Genomic DNA, 20,518 nt, shown 5'->3' with positions numbered 1-20,518 from the left:
TCGGTGTTTTATATTTTTTTCGAATTCTTGACAAGTATAAGGATTAAACATATGTAAGAAATGTTTGGGTGAATATAATTACAAACTATTTTCAAAAATATTGCAACTTTTATAAATTATTTATTATATTATTTGGTTTAAAATAACTTTGTATGTTTTTTTTTTTCATGTGCGTGTTCAGTTATTCAGATAATAATTTAACATCAATGAAAATGATTGAGGTATATTCATAAGTTTAGATATAATAGATAATAGTTAAGTCATATTGCACAACTAAAAATTAAAAAAGATTTACAACATTAAACAAATTAAACAAAGTGTTTAAGTGTATATCATAATTTCCATTGAATTTACTATTTTAGTTTTGATACGTTTATATTTGTTATACATTTGTGTAATATTACACATTAAGAGCGAAATGTGAATCTTATTTATGATTACAGACGTACATTTAACTAACCATTAATTAATGAATAACTTCTGAAATGGATACATACTTAAACGATATTTATATGGAAACACGGCAAGTTATAAATTGTATGCTAATAAAATGTTTGTTGTAGGTACTGTTTTGAAGTTTGGAATTATTATATGCTATAAAATAAAATAGCTGAATAAAAATGCTGTGTGCATCAAAAATTATATACATCATTAACATTTTAATTTAAAAGTTAACAATAAAAAAAATAAATAAATAAATTTACTAAATTTACATTATAAGTGCATTCAGTGAAACATTTAAATTTAAATTAAATATTAAAGATATACAATATACAATTTTAGATAAAAATTTATTTTATAACTATTACTTATTTTATGTTTTTTATTATTCTTCAATAATTTAAAAAACAAATTTGAAATAAATTTGACTAGGTATTATATTATTATATTAAATTATATTATATATTATTATGTATACTGTATAGTGTATACGTATTAAGTACTTAAGTGCTAGGTATAACATTACTACCTAGTATACGTTGTAAATTTAAGCATTTTGGTTGTTTTTGAGAACGTTTCGAAAATCATTTTATAATTAAATAATAAACATCTATTTACGTGGATATAATTTTTTTGTAATAATAATAAATAGGTACCTAGTGCCTACGTTAAGTAAGAAATTATGTTTCCAAAAATTTGAATTTTTTTTAATAAACGGCAGACGGTGTTTATAAATTGTTATAACAAACATATTATACATACTAATAAAATATGACTATCAATGTACAATAAGTTATATAATATACATTATTGATACCCAATACTCGGATATACATATCTCATCATAGAATAAATTCAAACCTTTCGTAGCGCCAAGGTGTATAGCGAGATTTATGGCACAAAAGAGTGACAAAATTAATTCAATCATGATGATGAACGATGGATGATTAAGGCGTTACAATAGTGAAAACGATTATTATTAAGAGTAAAGTTAAAGGTGTTATCGGAGACACGTGTTGAAAGATGATATTTAATATTTTACATCACTACATTTGATATAAATAAATAAATACACTCACATACACAAGATATTATCTTTTAATGCCATTAGTAATTTATTATGTTTTGACAGACGAACGAAAATTTTGAATACCTCTGTTATCCATATAATATACCTTTTGTTTAACGATGACATTATGAGTCGCATTACTTAGGCACGTTCAGTGCTCTAAACTATAACATTATTACTTTTTGTAGTGATATAAATGCTGGAGTAGTTTAATACAAAAAATGGTAAAAACAATCATCGTGCAAAACACCTTATTTTTACTTCTCATTTTGTTCATAAAATATTTCCCTCTAGGGAATAACCAAGCACGAATTGCTCTCATGAGGCTCAGGGAATTATATTCGTTTTTGTTTGGTAAAAATCAGATGAGTAGTTTAAGCGAATTGTGGGAACGTAAAATTGCTTGACAAACACATTGCATTACTACTTCAAGCAGTCGGATAAAGCAAATAAATACTACGAAACTAAATAAAATATTCTGAAATATTGAGTAGGCAGTCCGTAAAAAATAATAATAGTAACAAATAACAATAATAATAATAAAAACAAACACACGTTATATTATCATGTCTCTAGGGGATTTGATATTTGTTACAACTCTTAAATAAATTGTGACGTAGAATTTAGGTTCGTAGCAATGAATTTATTAAATAGTTAATATTTTACAATCATGTGGGTTTTATTTTATTTGTAATTTTTTGTATCCTTTAACTTTAATCCTTAAATGACCACCCTGGTTTTTGGTAGTAAATCGAATGTTGTTGATATTTTAGGGTAAAAAATTCTCAACAAATTCTCAAATTACCCCCCCCCCCCCCCCCTTAAATTATTTTTAAAATATAAATAGATGTATTTATCTATATCATTTTGTTTGTGGGATAAAAAGCTTGTGAATTGAATACTAGATTTTTTATAAATGTTATTTGCAGCAATTCAATACATAGTATCAACAATTATTGGGTATTTTTATTTTTTTTAAATGTTAAAAATTTAAATATTGACAAAAGTATGAACAATTTTAAAACATTTTTTGATTGATAATTTATTCAATTTTATTCAAATTCTTTGAATAGACATTTTAGTTTAAAATTTTGCTGAAATTGGATTTTTAAACAAAATATAACGATTTTAAATATTATTTTCTTGTTATAGAAACTTATCACTATAATTTATTTTTTCTATACACAATGATGTTTTATTGATTTTAAGTTGTTTATGTACCATGATATTGATCCTCTTCACACAGTTTTATGTACCTACCTATGTTGGTATTGACTTGAGTTATTAGCTTACAATAATTTATAATAAATGTATAGTGGCTTGGCGGCGTGTTGTGGTTGCTGCAATCATTTACGAAACCCGGGTTCTTAGTCACAACTCACAAGAACTTAACCACACATACACGCATGATGTTTCAAACCAAGGTACCCTCCTTCACAGTTAAAATAATCCACTAAAAGAAAACCACTCAATATTTATATAGCCACGAATTAATAAAAAAAAAAAAAATGACAAAAATGTGCAATATTACATTAAAATAATAGTTTTATAAATATATTATTTAAATAAATAATATTTTATTATAAACCTGCAAATATAAATTTTCTGAGATGAAATATTTTTTCAACGAAAATATACAAACTAACTCATCTAGTATTATATCACGCTTCTGATATAAATTATTAAACGATATTTTTAACCCCTATCTAATTTGATTGTCGTTTTCATGCGTAGTACTATGTAATGCACGTGTAATTTACATAAACTATTGAGTACTTTTCATTTTAGAGTGATTAATTTTAATGTTGCCCAACACATATAGGTAGAAGTTTCCTGTATAATTTAATGTTAAATCATTAATATATAAAATATCCCATTTACCTATATTTTACAATAGAAACTACGTATACATTTTAAATAAATACAAAATGTTCATAAAAAATAATATTTGGTTTTCATTATTATTGAATATTATAACTATATCCTCTTCTCCAGACACAGGCCGTATTTGAGTTATACATAATAACAGTATACTAAGCGCATTAATGATAATTTAATATTTAAGATTTATATATAATATACAAAAATATGCACATTCCATTACTATAAAGACATGAGTAATTTGCTGAGTTTTAAAGTTGCTATTGTAATAATTTATGAGCAAACAGTGTATATACACATTACTTATGATATTACTTTGTCCAAACCATTTAAATAGATATGTACATCCATTATTTCTATATACAGCGATCAACATTTTATACATTTATACTGGTACAAGAAACATTACATGTCTAACTTGTTGATTGCTGAAAATCTATGTAAATCAATAGTTTACATTTTTATCGTATGTTTGTTTATTAGGAAATATTTTACTATACTGTTTAAAATTAAGAATTTAATTTGAAAAGCAAACAGCTACCAATAATAAATCCTATTTTCAACGAAAATTAATGCAATGTAAATTCTATATGAAATAATAAAATAAAAAAGCGGGTAAGTCGTGTATGTCGCTCTGCTGTACAGTAGGTTACAAGTGGGTTACTGTAATGGATGGAATTAAATTTGAATCCAATGATATTATATCATTGTATACGAAAAACGATTCTGAGCGAAGACGGTTTATCTGTCTAGGATATATTATAAATTATTAAAAATTTTCAAGTCTTAGATTTAAAAAGAAAAATTTTTATGAATTTCTAGTTTAAAATAATTTGCGAATTTTCGTGATTTTTACATATGTTGTCAAAATTCAAACTTTGAATGCTTGTAAAAAAAAAATTGTAACTACGCATTTCTTTTATTTTTCAATTTTTATTGTAAAAATATATTATGAGCTTTGTATTAAATTTTCAAATCTTAGATATAAAAAGAAAATTTTTTATGAATTTCTAGCTTAAAATAATTTACGAATTTTCGTGATTTTTACATAATATGTTGTCAAAACTCAAACTTTGAATGCTTAAAAAAAAAATGTTGACTATTTATTCCTTTTATTTTGCAACTGCTATTGTAAAAATATGTTAGGAGCCTTGTATTAAATTTTCAAATCTTAGAATTAAAAAGGAAAACTTTTATGAATTTCTATCTAAGATAATTTGAACATTGCCGTAATTTTTACGTATTTAGTCAAAATTTTTAATATTTTTTTAAATTCTATTGTTACAATGTGTTAGAAGCTTTGTATTAAATTTTCAAGCTTTTCTACCGAACAAATAAATTTTTATCGATATTTATAGAAAAAAAGTTGAAAAATTAAAATGTCAGTAAACAGCTCAAAACAAATCTAAATATTTTGAAAATGTTATCAAATATATAAAACGCCTATATAAATATTCAGTCAAAATTTCAAGTATCTGCGGTAATTTGTTTTAGAGTTACACCAAAATAAGGAAATCGCTAAAAGTGAAAATCCAATGTTGTAAAAATTTAAATTTCAAATGTTCATAAAAATTTAATTTGAATTTCCAGTGGAATTTTTATTTGTGATAAAGATTGAAAAACTTGTAAGGAATCTTGTATTAAATTTTTAAATCTTAGATTTAAAAAGAAAATTTTTTATGAATTTCTAGCTTAAAATAATTTGTGAATTTTCGTGATTTTTACGTATTTTGTCAAAATTCAAATTTGAATGCTTATAAAAAAAATTGTGACTATGAATTTCTTTTATTTTTAAACAGCTATTGTAACAAAACTTAAAGAGCCTTGTATTAAATTTTCAAGCTTTTCTGCCTAACAAATAAATTTTTATCGATATTAATTTAAAAAAAACTAATAATGATCGAAAATTTGAAATGCCTATGAATAGGTCAACTTAAGTCGAAATTTTTTGAAAATTGCATGGTGGATAGAATATACTTATATAAACATTAGGTAAAAATTTCATGTATCTATGGTCATTTGTTTTAAAGTTACATCAAAAACCAAAATCGATTTTGTCGAAAAATGAGTGTGCGTAAAATTTCCCGTTTTTCCCTTAATAATTTTTAGTTTGTTTTTCTCAATTATTTAGAAAAGTATTAAGAATTTTTTACTTTTGACCCCCCCAAAGTACCAACTAGATTCACTTTCTGATCGAACGAGGTACTGAAGTCAAAAATCGAAGCATTTTTACTGCCCCAAAACGTGATGACAGACACAAAAAAAAAAAAAAAAACACACACATCATGGTAAAATCAATACATTCATCGCTCCGTTCAGAATCTAAAAAAACTTTAAATTTGGTCGATTAGCAATAAACAGCCATTGATTTATACGAACCATATAATACAATCAATAAACGATTCCTTGTTTATCTTAGAAATACGATACGTTTGCTTTATAAGCAGCAATCGTTTGTCAGTGATTTATATTAAATGAATAAGTTACAAGTTTGATACACCAACAGTATCTCCGAATAGGTAGAATTTGTTCGCTCAACGTATTCAAAAAGTAATCTGAAAAACTTTTCTCACAATTCTACAGCCATTACGCTACGAAATTTAAATTTGAATACAGTAATATTTACTGTTGACTCGACAAAATATTAATATTGACAATCACTTACATTTCTTGAAAGTAATTTTAGAACTTTGATAACCGATAGCAATATCCCGCAAAGTATACTGCAACTTGTCAAGAAAAGCACTGGAATCTTTAAATGCGTGAAGTGATGAATATTTAATATTATATACAACATTAAAATTGTATACCATGTGTAAAAAATATAAAGAAACTTGATGTACTTAATTTATATTATTCAAAGCTCAAATAATTCTGATTTCCAATTTATCATTATAATATTATTTATGAATTGAATTCTGCTTAGAATTTTCTCTATTTTTGTAATCAACAGTCAGGTTCAATAACCCGTGTCCAACAAAAAAATTTAATTTGATTTTATGTATCTTTCTAGTAAAAACAAGAAAGTTTTAATCACATTTTTATTTTTTGCTGTAATAAATTTAATGAATCTTATGTTGGATTCTTATCAGCTGTCATTTCACATTTGTATGATATTAATATATTATATATGATGGCTTATCAATAAGAATACAAATATTTTATGATAAAGGTATCAATTAATTTAAAAAGAATTTTATAAAATTGGTATGGGTATGTGAATTTGTTCACCTATTTAAATTTAATCTTAATTCAAAAAAATATATGAATATGTATTTAAAATCAATGGTAACGAGAATTTACGGTTGTATTAGTTACAAATTACAGCTTATAAATCCCAGCTAAAGCCTAAAGCCCTAAAGTAATGCGTTTAGTACTACATTCCATAAGTACTAACTACTAAGTACCTACTTATTACTTAAAAACCTAAAAACTGATCGTCAAGCAATACATAAATAATTATGTTCTATATCTTAATAATGATGTTAATAGAATAGTTTGTTCTATTTTATGCTCGTTGTAAGTAGTAACTATATTCATTATTATATGTTCAGTGCGTCGCAGTCAATTGGATTAATAAAATAGACGTTGTTTACTCGTAAGTGTATAAGGTACCACCTACCCATGTAGTAAAGTACAACTACTGTGGTGTCTTGGGTAAAAGTTATCACGAATCAAACATCATAAATATATCTTGAACGCGTTTAGGTTAAACCGTCCCAAGAGACCGGAACACTATAGGACGACAAGTCACATTTATCTCGCTGAAAAATATCTCGTTTATTTTTATATTTTTTTTTTAATCTTGATGAAATTCTTTTTACTTTTTTTCCCAAGCACCCGAGAAAATTGCGATTTTTTCAGCCATGATGGTTCGGACAATATCCGGTTTGTTCGTGAGATCAGGTGCATAATTTCAGCTTTTACTGGGGTAGGAATAAACAATTATATGGTTCATTTGACAGTCTACAAACCCATAAGTGAGGTCCACTGGTCGTGTTAGTGTTTATCATGTATAGTAAAGTTAATATGTGTAGTTCTTAATAGTTACTATTCGTTGTTACTATTAGATAAGTGGACAGTGGACCTTGACAGTCAGTCGACTGACCTATAGTTATGAATTTACTACGAGTTCGACTAAGAGAGAGTAAATAAAGTTAGTAATAGGTTTGATTTGACAATAAATGGTAATATCACTGATAATATAACATAATATTTAGTAAAACCATTAGGTAACACTCTGAAATAGATTTTTGCCTATAGACTGAAGGTAAATGCTTGTGCAATGCAATATAAGTTTTAAAAATATTTATTTATATATAATTTCTAATCATTATTTAAATTAAGTTTTTTCCGTTAAAATTCAGAAATATTGAAATATAATGTAATAGGATATACTCTACAATTCCATTTTCAATAATGATTTAAAATGTAATATTCTGTCGTCAATGATGTGAATATAATAATGTTTTAATATTTAATAGTTTATGTAGTTTATACTAATAAACCGTACCTTTGTATTGAACTAACGAAGTTTCCGTTATTTGTGCATTAGATTTGGTCTCCCATAATATAATATAGATTTAATATCATTGATATAATACACAAGACACGAGAAAAATGGATCACATCAAAGAATTATGCATATATTGCCTATCCTAGACGCCTTGTCACAACATCTGCATAATTTAAAGACGCAAATGTAAAAAATGTATAAAATGTAATATATATTATTATATATTATACTCTTTAATTTTAATCAATATTTTGTAAGTTTACAAAATAAAATGATCTATTATCAGAAAAATATATTGAGTACCTATACTTATAATTTTTTTTTTTTTTAATTATCCCACGGCAACTAAGGCCATTGGGTAGGGGGTAGTACTGTAGGTTTTTATGGAACTGTAGTTTGGTTTTACACGTGGGTGAGAGTTTTGGCAGAATTTCTGTTGGGGCACCCGTAGGTTTCATGCCCCGGAGTGGGGGATGGCGGCACTTGTTCTCCGGACACCGTGACTTGCCCGGAGTAAAATGCCGCCCGATGGTCGAGGATCGAACCCGGTCTGCCTGAGCCACAACCGACGCGGTAGACCACTCGGCCCCCTTGTTCCCCAATTTTTTTTTGGTATGTTTTAGAATTGATGTACTGTAAATTGAACATACATAACATATATACAAGTTGAATTTACATTAATTTATTGTAAAAGTAAACCACAACAACCAATAATAATTAAAACAGTGTACAAATTAAATTACCTACTTTATTAAATATATAAGGCAATAATATAATATATACAACATTCCGGCCTTAAAATTCATGATGACGATTTGTTTCCATATCGCGGGAAACTGTTGGGTAAAATTGTTAAAATATAAAAACTACTTTTCCATTCGTTATGAATTCTAAAGCCCAGGATCTTATCGAACAACCTGAATTACCAGAGGTGGAATATAATAATATTATGTTATAATAATATAATAGTATGTGTCTATGTGCCTCGACTGATCAGCATAATAATTACGAAGGTCGTATCGTTTGGTTTTCACATAGGAGTCTCAGCACATAATAGTTAATAAAATCTATCTATATGTATAGTATAATGATAAATAGTATAGTTGTGTTGTAGTGTTGAATGGTAGATTACGTCGTGACGTATTTTTTGTTATTTCAGGTGAGAACCCAGCGGCCATGCAACACGGACACGGACGAAGTCTGAACATGCTTAGCTATCCATCCATATGGATACTCATACCTTCTTTAGTGATGTTCCTCAACTTCAATACAAATTAAGAGCGCAATATTATTGGTGTGCGACAGAAAGTGCGTGCAAAATGAAAAACACTATGCCTTTGTAATAACTAGGTATATTATTGTAATATTGATAATAATAATAATTATAATAATAATAAATATAACAGATTAAGAATAAAAATAATAAACGCTGTAAATACATTTTTGATTATGGATATAGCTTTTAATTATTTTCAAGACACCGTTTAAAATATTAAAATATATTACGTCATTGCACACTATGCCATGGTGTTTTATAATCTCATTACTATGTCTGTCGATAACTAAATAATATTATACCAGTTAAATGATTTATGATTCGATCATTATACCATATTATAATAAAATAAAAATATTATGTAATCTGTTATATACTCGTATTTAACCATGTTATAGTGTTTATTATGTTTTAAATGTGTATACGGGTCGTGTATAGACAAATGTATATAATGGTGAAATTAATTTTATTTTTTCCATATATAAGCCAATTCATCTAGGATTTTGGCTTGTAAATTTTAGTCTTAAAAATAAAATAATTTAGAAATGAGGAAATGTTTGTTTGACATATACGCATTAAAGACAAACAATTAATAACTCGAAAGGACATTTTAATCATGTGTAAAATATTGTATTGTATATTTTAAGATTAAGAACAACCTTAAGTTTATATATTGTATTATTTTATAATTATGAACGTTTACACTAATTTGATCATTAATAATAATATGTCCGACTCTTAAAAAAATTGTTTTCATTTGTATAAATAAACATTTATAAAATATTATGGATGAACAATTTTTTACAATATCTGAAAATTGTTTATTTTACCGAATTTTTCGTCAAACGACTTAATCTGGTTTTTAATTTTTATGTAAATACGTGTTAATACGTTTTCGTTTTTAACACATTACTTCTAAAGTATATATATGAATACATAAAACCACAAATAATCATGGTAAAGCCGAAACGTCTAAGAAATATGTGTTGTAGTAACTAAAGTTATGTGGGTGAATTGATATTATCACAGTTGATGGAGTCACCAAAGTCCATGTTTCATTTGATAAAATTCAATGTTTTCAAAACTTTGTTATTCACTGAAATATTAAAGTTAGTAAATAGTAACCTGTGATCAAATAAAACATCACACTTCAATGAACTATTTGTGAAACATTAAAGGGAAATGCAAAAATGTCTCAAATTTTCGTGCTTTTGAGAATTCTTTCTGATATTAGTTTTCGTACATAAAAGAAATGCACGTGAATACATTATTTTACTCTTTAAACAATGAATGTTCGTATGTTTATTCCGTAAGGAGCAAAAAAGCTTTTGGTTTTACATCGTCATTTTTTTTTCTTCTTTTTACAAATATTTTTAGAGTAGTAAACTTTTTTAAATTCTCTCATGTAGAATACTTATACAGTTCATTGGAAATTGAATGTAGTTTGTGTTTTTAAAAAACTACAAAATTGCTAAACATAAATTGTTTTTTTTTTTTTTTAATAACCTCCGATACAAATATAAGAAGTAATATTTTCAGTATTAACGGTAATCAATGAATTCCAAAAATATATATTATGTAATACATTAATTAATTTATAATTTAACGAAAATTAATGTAGATAACCTTTTTATTATATACTATTACGTACACAAACAATTCGTTATTACCTGAAAAAGGCGTTTCTTTTAAAAGCGAACTCTCAAGAAGTATAAACGTTTTAGGAAAAGATAAGTTATATTATTAAAGTTAAAACCTGTAATATAAATATTAATAAATATAACTGCATTTATTTTAATTTCACAAGTTTAATATAGAATATAAATATAACATATAAATTTAACCTATATATTATTTTATTTTTGTAATCGACAATGAATAGTTTTTAATTTCTCCGTATCTAGTCACTCTATTGACATATCATTTTATGTACAAATAAAAATTATAACTAACAGATAATTAGTTCTAAGTATTTAGAGTTTTTGATTGTAAGCAATAAGTAACTGTGAGAGTAATACAGCTTATCATTGCCTACTCTTAGGAACTTTGAATACGTCTTAACTGTTTCAAGTGGAGTACTCTCCACTTAGCTGATTAGGTTAAGTATATAGTATATAGTATATAGCTATATACTAGTGTACCTACTAACAGTTTCAAAATAAATTCAACTACACAATATGAAGTTAAATGTGCATGCTGTCATTTGAAAAAGTAGAAAACTCAACAACTTTAATCAATAAAATATGATTTATAAAAAAAAACTTATGCAATTAGTACATTAACTTGTGAAATAAAATATTTCTAAAAACTTTAATACTTGCATGAATACGAAACTTTAACTCTATATGTTTGATGTATTATTTTATATACAATTGTTTGGTTCAACTAACAAAAAAAAATTGTGGTGATTCGAATGTTTCTAAAATTGCAAAGTTATCTCTAAAATAATAGAGTCATAATATAAATATTTTTTTTTTTCAAATAAAAGTATTTAACGGTAAATTATAAAAATTCAGAACCATGTTTAAGAACGCAATAACATCAATATTATATCACACAAGTAGTAAACCAACTTATACGACCAGATGATTCAATTGTACCTACTAATTATGTTTTTATTATTATTAATTTTTGATATTTTATATACCATTAGCTTTTTTTTATATATTTATAAATTGTATATATTGTCAATAAAGAAAAAATAAATATACTCTTATCTGCACGGAATATTATTTCTTTGATTATTCAATGTTATAATATTGATATGAAAAAAAATGTATCACCTTTGTAAGCTAAAAATCATTTAATAGTATTTTATTTATATGTATTTAAATATAACATTAATATGATTATATGCGTGTATAATATAAATATATAATAATATAATAGCACCTATCTTCCACATAATACAAATATTAACTTAACTTAGATAAGATTATTTATAATTCTTCGATGTTATTAAGTTGTAGAAAATGTTAATTATTTATATATTTTAGCATGTCAAAAAATGTCACTATTATTTTTACGTTTAATACCTTGATATAAAATATTATATTTAATCAAATGTATATCCTTATTTAAACACACATGCAGTTACCTATAAATATATGTATTATTAATGTATAGATAAATGATGAATATGTCTGTTCTGCGAAACAAGTTTTTTGTGAATTTTGAATTGTAAATAAATAATAATAATAAATAAACTGATACTTGTAAATTCATTTTTTAAATTTAAATTTAATGATAATTTTAATAAATTATCATACATAATTATTTTGATATTATTATCATTATTATTTTAATTGTTTGGAAAAATAGCGGGCAATTTAAATTCGGCCAATCAGGTTGTGAAACAATGTATAGAATGATAATATGCTTCCGGGCAGTTTATGTTTTCTGGAAAAAGAGGCCGCCGCCCTTTACCAGGGCATGGTAGAAACCTACGGGTACCCATTCGAAATTCTGCCAAAAACATCCACGAGTACTAAAACCAACAGTTACCTCCCCCAAAGTTTTAAAAGCTAATGTCCCTTGTTGTTGAAGCCTCAACCTCCAATAAAAAAAGTCTAAATATTTGTAGGTTAAGTAGATTATGTTAGGTAATCAATATTGCATAGGAGTTGTTTTGCATACAAAAAATAAGAGAATCTAAAGATATACTCGTATGTTACAATCAAGTTATTACATGTTATACAAATGCATGATATATATTTTAAAGATTAATAGATTCGTTCACTTACTACTTACATGTTATGTAGTGTTGTGATTTGGGTGGATATTTAATCATGTTATAATGGTATTTTATAATGTAGAATATAAGCAGCACCAGTAACTTCAAACATTTTAGTGACAAATGTTAAATATTTTATCAAATATAGATAATAATTTAGAGAACGTAGACGAATCCATGTGTAGACGTGTAGTATCTGTCTTACTATCTAACGTATAACATGACAAACTTTAAGTTGAAAATAATCAACTTTATTGTGCTATTAATTATTAGAGCGGCGTAACTTTTATTAAATATAAAGGTAAATTGTGTTAAAAACTAGTAAAATCAGGCCTTTCAACACTGTATGGTTACTGATTTGGATATATTAGACGATTACAATCTTGAGCTTTGAACATCGTGGGAGTAAAGTTTTTTGTTATTCGGGTAAAAAAACGATAACGTCGACTTGTTTTTTTGTTTTTCAGAGATTCAGACTTAATATCACAGTATGGAATAAGATTCATACCCATTTTAATCCTATGATTAAAGAAACACCTGACCAACTTGTAGAGTTTCATTTCTACGTATTATATTGAACAGATGTAATATAAAAACTAACGCAAGTGGCTTGGTGAGGCGCGATTGTATGCTCAATCTGTGGAAACGCACTGAGCGTACGTACCAGCCGTAGTTGCTAGCTCCTAGATGGATGACCGTCCAAGATTTTTAGCAACATATTCTTGCCACATATACACAAACACGTGTTACATAGCCAACTCAAAAACCTACAAACAAAAATATAAAAATAATAACCATCCACACCCAATGAATGGCCTATGTGGCCACGGGTTCCCCCTAAAAAAAAAATCAAACTACGTAATAATATAAACATATAGGTGCAAATATACAATATAAACTGGAAATATTTAAGTCGTCAATTTTTAAGGCGGAAATTATTATGTTGAAGTTGAACGGTCCATGTCAAACATTTCAAAGCTCAGTGACTTTGTTTGTATAAGATTTTCTAAATGTACACCATGGTATATATTATATTATAAAGTAATAATACTTTAATTAAAATAGATATTGCTTAACTTATTGTACTTTCTCGCACACATAAAAATAAAGTTAATGTGATAATCTTATTGTAATGTCATTTGTTACCGAAATATAAAAATTATGCTTAATGAAGTCATTGCTAATATTTTAAAGCTGCGTTTTGTGTTATAGATATTAATGACTATGAATATATTATTACAGCGTATGAATAATACAATAAGTTAATAACTGATAATGTTTCAATGCTACATTAGTAATTAACTAATAAGTATCAGGATATTTTTTATAAAAAAAATAAAAACAATATATTTAATCTAAGGTAACGTGCTCATTATATTTTTAACAATGATTCAGTGTTGACAATTTTATAAAGTTATCTTAAGGAACTTGTTGATAAGGCTACTAAACTTTGAATGAATAGGACCTGAGTAAGACGGGATATCCAATATTTAAGCCTTATAAAATAAACAATTTACAAATTTTCTAACCATTTTACTCAAAGTGTCTCATTTTACCTAGTTATCGAGATAAAATGGGACATGTCATTTTCAAGATGGAACATATTATAATATAATTATATAAAATAAAATGCGAGTAACTGGATAACGCTCTGATGTACCTACATTAAGTGTCTAGAGAGTTTTAATACAAGATTCCTTACAAATTTTTCAATCTTTATCACAAATAAAAATTCCACCGGAAATTCAAATTAAATTTTTATGAGCATTTGAAATTTAAATTTTTACAACATTGGATTTTCACTTTTAGCGATTTCCTTATTTTGGTGTAACTCTAAAACAAATTACCGCAGATACTTGAAATTTTGACTGAATGTTTATATAGGCGTTTTATATATTTGATAACATTTTCAAAATATTTAGATTTGTTTTGAGCTGTTTACTGACATTTTAATTTTTCAACTTTTTTTCTATAAATATCGATAAAAATTTATTTGTTCGGTATAAAAGCTTGAAAATTTAATACAAGGCTTCTAACACATTGTAACAATAGAAGTTAAAAAATATTAAAAATTCGTAGGCACGATTTTTTTTTATAAGCATTTAAAGTTCAAATTTTGACTAAATACGTAAAAATTACGGCAATGTTCAAATTATCTTAGATAGAAATTCATAAAAGTTTTCCTTTTCAATTTTAAGATTTGAAAATTTAATACAAGGCTCCTAACATATTTTTACAATAGCAGTTGCAAAATAAAAGGAATACATAGTCACAATTTTTTTTTAAGCATTCAAAGTTTGAGTTTTGACAACATATTATGTAAAAATCACGAAAATACAGAAATTATTTTAAGCTAGAAATTCATAAAAAATTTTCTTTTTAAATCTAAGATTTGAAAATTTTTAATAATCTATAATATATCCTAGACAGATAAACCGTCTTCGCTCAGAATCGTTTTTTGTATACAATGATATAATATCATTGAATTCAAATTTAATTCCATCCATTACAGTAACCCACTTGTAACCTACTGTACAGCAGAGCGACATACACGACTTACCTGCTTTTTTAAATTGTATGTTAATTAGGTGTTTCATAATTTAAAAATTGATTAATTATAATCAATGCATCTATTTAACGAATTATTATTATTATTATTTAAAATAATAACTTTAAAGTTTAAAAATTCTCTTTAGCACTAATGATTGTTATACTAAACACGATATTTTAAATTATGTAGATTAGAAGAAATAAAAATAATATTTAATTTACTTAACGTAGGTAACTAAATTATAAAAAAAGTCATGTCCACAATATTATAATTATAAATCTCAATGGAAATTAAATAACCACATTTTACCAAATTAAAATAAAAACACATTATTATTAGTCGTTTATAAAAATAAATATGATTTAATATGAACTTAATGGTATGAACGAAAAATCAGATCGTATTAAGGAATTCTTGGTTTAATTAATTAATACTTTTATTTTTAATTACACAATTAAATGATTAATAACAAATAAATATGATGTCATATTAAAACTATTAATTTTTTTTTTGTATAAAATAAAATTCCTTATCAAATTTTTAAAAAGAGTACTCGTTTTATTTTGGCTCTCAAAAATTACAAAATAAAAAATGACAATAAGATTAACGCAATGGCAGAAACTCCAAAGTTTCGAATTTCTTCGAATAAAAAGCTTTTTTGAAATGTAATGTCTTATTTTTATATAGATATTATTTTTCTATGGGTTCGTTTAAGTATTAAATATCGTTGGAAATAAAAAAGAATTACGATTTTGAATAGTTTATAATATGGTTATGGTGAATCTATGATCCAGTAAGAACTGAATCTGAAAAAGTTAGGTACTCGTTGTCCTGCTTGTGAATATTTTACATATGTGATTTTTCTCGTGTCAAATACCATGGACTATCAGCTAATTAATATATGTCCTATCTTCTTTTCACATTGGAATCATTAAGCATCCGCAATATTTCTGGAAATTTAATTTGACTGTTGGTCAAAATTGGTTGATCAATGGCTGACCATACTATCATGAATCATGAAAAGAACACTTTTTCTCTATCCATTAGATACCAAATTAATATCCCGAAGGTTTATCCCACACAAGAAAGATTTTTAAAAAAAAATTTACTTTTTTATCGCATATGCGTAAAAAATAATCACATATTGAGATATCTAACCAATGATATAATATTATGTTTGTGATTTTCAATCTGACTCAAATAACACATTATTAAATAGAAAAAATTATGAGGAAAGTTATTTGTTCAATCATTTAGAAACTATATTACGTCACATATAATACTGTTAATGAAAACAAAATGACAATTCTATGTTTTATATATTATATGTAATTATGTGATGGAATAAAAGTTTATAATTGTTTGTTCATGGTCAATTGAAATGTGGGTATTATAGCACCATAATATAATATATTTAAAATTTAAACTGCATATCTATAATAAGAGGATGAATGATGGGGTTTGACCATGTATTGTTTTAGGAAAATATGTAATAAAAAAATATAGATTTAGATCTATACATAAACATTTTTATCATTTTGTAATAACATTTTTTAACCATTAAAAATTATTCTACAAAATTTCAATATTATCTGCATGAAAAATAATTAACTGAGCAAAATAACATCACTGGAAATCTCTGGTAAACTTTTGAAATAGAAATCTTTTGTAGTTTCTTTTAAAATTTATATAAATATTATAACTTCAGTAGACATGTTCAAACAATTAAGTGGATTTCCAAAGATTACCAGAGGTTTGTAGAGATGTCCTAAAATTACTTAATATTACCAAAGGTTTCCAGAGATTTCCTAAGATAACCAAAGATTACTAGAGATTTCCTTGATAATTTTGTATAAATGAGCCTATAGTTGGTAAAATTAGAAGTATCACCAGATATAAGAAAATGATTCACAGAAATAATTGTTGAAGTATTTGAAAAAAATTACTCATTCATAGAGTATATAATCAAGATAAATATAAGTTATATAAGCGTGTAGATATATTTCTATAAGAACGTTTAAAAGCTACCATCGAGGCTAGTGTTTTTAGATTTATGTGCGGATAAATTAATGTTTTGTTTTTATACTGATGTATTTTTATTCTTTTTTCTCTTTTTTTCTATAATCATCTTTTATAGCAGTTATAATTCTTATATTTTATACTATAAATTATTCATATCATTCTACGGCGATATTGACTCAGAGGTTAATAAGGTTTATAAATTATATAAATAGTCATGTACTTTTATAATAATTAATTCAACGTTTTCAGCAAAAATGTATTCAATCTATTTATATAATATGTATATTTATATATAAATAGGTTTCTGTCTGACTGCATGTACTTTATGTATTATTATACAGCTAGACCGATTATGACGAAATTTTGTACAGAATTATAATATTAGACTTGTGGACAGACGATAGACTAAGTTAAAAAGTGATAGGCCCAACCCTGGGAGATGCTCAAACAGACATTTTCAGATTTACGACGGAAAATTTTTTTATAGGTAGTTGCTTTTAGTGCGAATAAAATTATTATCCCTGTATCCCTGAATTTGGTATTATTATTTTTCATTATTTGTTTCCATGGTACGTACATATATGATATTACAAATTTTTATTTTTTTGTTATAATAACACCATTTGTATGCAGTTATGACTCCCACAAATAAACTGAGCAACGAGATCCAAGATTGGATTCGATGGTCTAATTTTTACTATTTCCATTCATATTATTTTGTGCTTGCTACATTTTCCAAGATCAAATAGTAAAATCCGGAATTCAGATTCTTACCAACAGTAGTCAATTAAAAATAAATATTACCAGTATTTGTATAACATGTTCATTATAAAAAATTTAATAAAGCTAATACCATTTATTACTTATTTCGTGATTTAGAACATTTATATTACAAAGTATTTCTAGTGCATAACTTATTATTTTAAATAACCATATTAAATGGTCCGAGTAATAAATTGTTTTATCTTTGACTCGCAGGTATTCACCAATGATATATATGTATATATATATAGTCTTATAATATGTAATTAAAATATTTCCAAGAGAAAAATAAAAGCAAGTTAAGAACATGAGTTTTTACTAAATATAATTATTTTTTAAATTGAAATATTAAAAATAAAAAGTGGTTTCTGGTTTTGTTTCATATTAAATTTCCCCACTGACTTGCACAGCCATGCTTCTTCGATTTTACTAGTAACAATACACCTATGTATTAAAGATTCTGAGTTTCGAAGCGAAAACCGAATTATTATGGTAATTCTTTCACGCACCCAAGAATATTACTTGCGAATAATGATCATGTTTTATGATATTAAGCTATAGCACTGTGAGTTTATAAAATACAATAAATATCTAAGGAAAAATTCCTTGATGTCAACAATATTCATGGCTATGACAAAAAGCTATAAAATTCATGCAACCATGTGCCAGTGTTATAATTTATTTATATTTAATATCATTTAGTAGAAATATATTGACAATCAAACGTGTATCCGAGTAAATATAATTTGTGTTATGAATATGAAGGGCAAGTTAGAAACAATTTCCTAGTCAGTAACAAGTAAAACTCCTGGCTTGATTTTTTTTTATTTTCTACTTTCGTGTACAAATTTCCGATAATATGGTAGCCATGATGAATTCTCATTAATGTTCGTAAAAAAAAAAAAATAGATATATAATATATTTTCGGAGTTAGTCGTATCAATGAACGTTTTATTTCTTAATATCCACCATCACAGCAGGAAACACAGCATTAGAAGTGCATAGTGCATATCATTATAATATAATAGTTAGTTCCCATTTAAAAATGTATTGGTAGGAACACAGCAAGTTTATGACGCTATCGCGTTAACGGATAATATATTAAGAATCATAATTGTAATAGTAGTAATAATTACTATGATACGCTAGTACAGGAAGTCCCTGGTAGCCCTGCATACCCACTATCCACAATTTCAGAAAAAGGCACGCGTACTTTTTTCATCACCACCAAATGAATTGACTGACACCGTGACGTCTCATGTTTATGTACTTAAGGGTGCGTAACAGATATACCGAGAATATAATGTTTTTCCTCTGTAATTACATCAAATTTGTACAATATATTATTATACATGTGTATACACATAACTTTTTATGAAAACTATTGAACGTACGACCACGCCTCACCAAGCCACTTTGTAATATTATTATATTTGTATATTAATTGTAGTATATAGTAATATAATAAACTATAACCATATTACCTTTTAATAACACAAAATCAATGTTCGCTATTTTACGTTTTCGTCCAGTGCTGCCGAGGACTTCAAGCCACAGAAACGGCATATTATAATATTAAAGTCGTTGATAGATATGGAGTAGGTATTATAAACTAAAACTATGTTATTGTTTCCGTGACAGATATCAATGAGATATATATCGTGAAGGTACTGAAAAGGATAATAACCTTATAACATAATACCACACTATGTTAACAACGGAAACATAATTAACACTTCGCTACACAAACAGTTTCAGATGAATTGGAAGTGTAGTGGAGTTGTTTACCATGGGGTAAGTATTTACTGAGGTTTTGATTAGGAATAACGGTTTGTAAACCCTCGAACGGAAGGAGTTGGTTGGAATATACCAATAAATATTTACAAATAAAATGAATCAACCGACCAACTACCCGTTGTTTCTCCATTCAACTGTTATGTATCATCATAAGTATATAATACTTTGTTCTTTGGTTAATTATAGAAAACTCACGCCCAATAAGACTATCGTAGACACATAATTTAACTCTCCGTGTGCAACCGACTAGGGGCATTTTTATAATCTATACAGAAAAGAAAAAAAATCTTACAAACCATTATTATTTCGAAAAATAACTTTTCATTGTTATCAAATATAATTTACCTTGTATAAAAATCCGAATGCGTAGCGTAAACAAGCATATGTTCTTTACACAAAAAAAATCTCGTTGTCTCTCTTTGTAGCTATAAACATGTAAAAAGGTGTTTTGTAAGTATTTGGAATACTTA

The 20,518-nt window shown here is 25.9% G+C and overlaps 1 protein-coding gene across 3 annotated transcripts in view; it reads left to right on the top strand.

The window, feature by feature from the left end:
- LOC107173681 (uncharacterized) overlaps nt 1–11,736 on the top strand; it is a 447,370-nt gene extending 435,634 nt beyond the window's left edge. For all 3 annotated transcript variants that reach the window (XM_089225025.1, XM_089225024.1, XM_015524309.2), the window contains one exon: nt 9,067–11,736. In XM_089225025.1, the coding sequence (XP_089081151.1) occupies nt 9,067–9,185 (119 nt within the window). In that variant the 3' untranslated portion in view covers nt 9,186–11,736. The remainder of the gene's footprint in view (nt 1–9,066) is intronic.
- Nucleotides 11,737–20,518: the final 8,782 nt, after the last annotated feature.

This window comes from Diuraphis noxia, unplaced genomic scaffold (assembly GCF_037042655.1).
Source record: "Diuraphis noxia isolate RWA-SAM2 unplaced genomic scaffold, SU_Dnox_SAM2 contig0003, whole genome shotgun sequence".
Classification (NCBI taxonomy): Eukaryota; Metazoa; Arthropoda; class Insecta; order Hemiptera; family Aphididae; genus Diuraphis; species Diuraphis noxia.
This window is presented reverse-complemented; position numbering and strand designations above follow the sequence as displayed.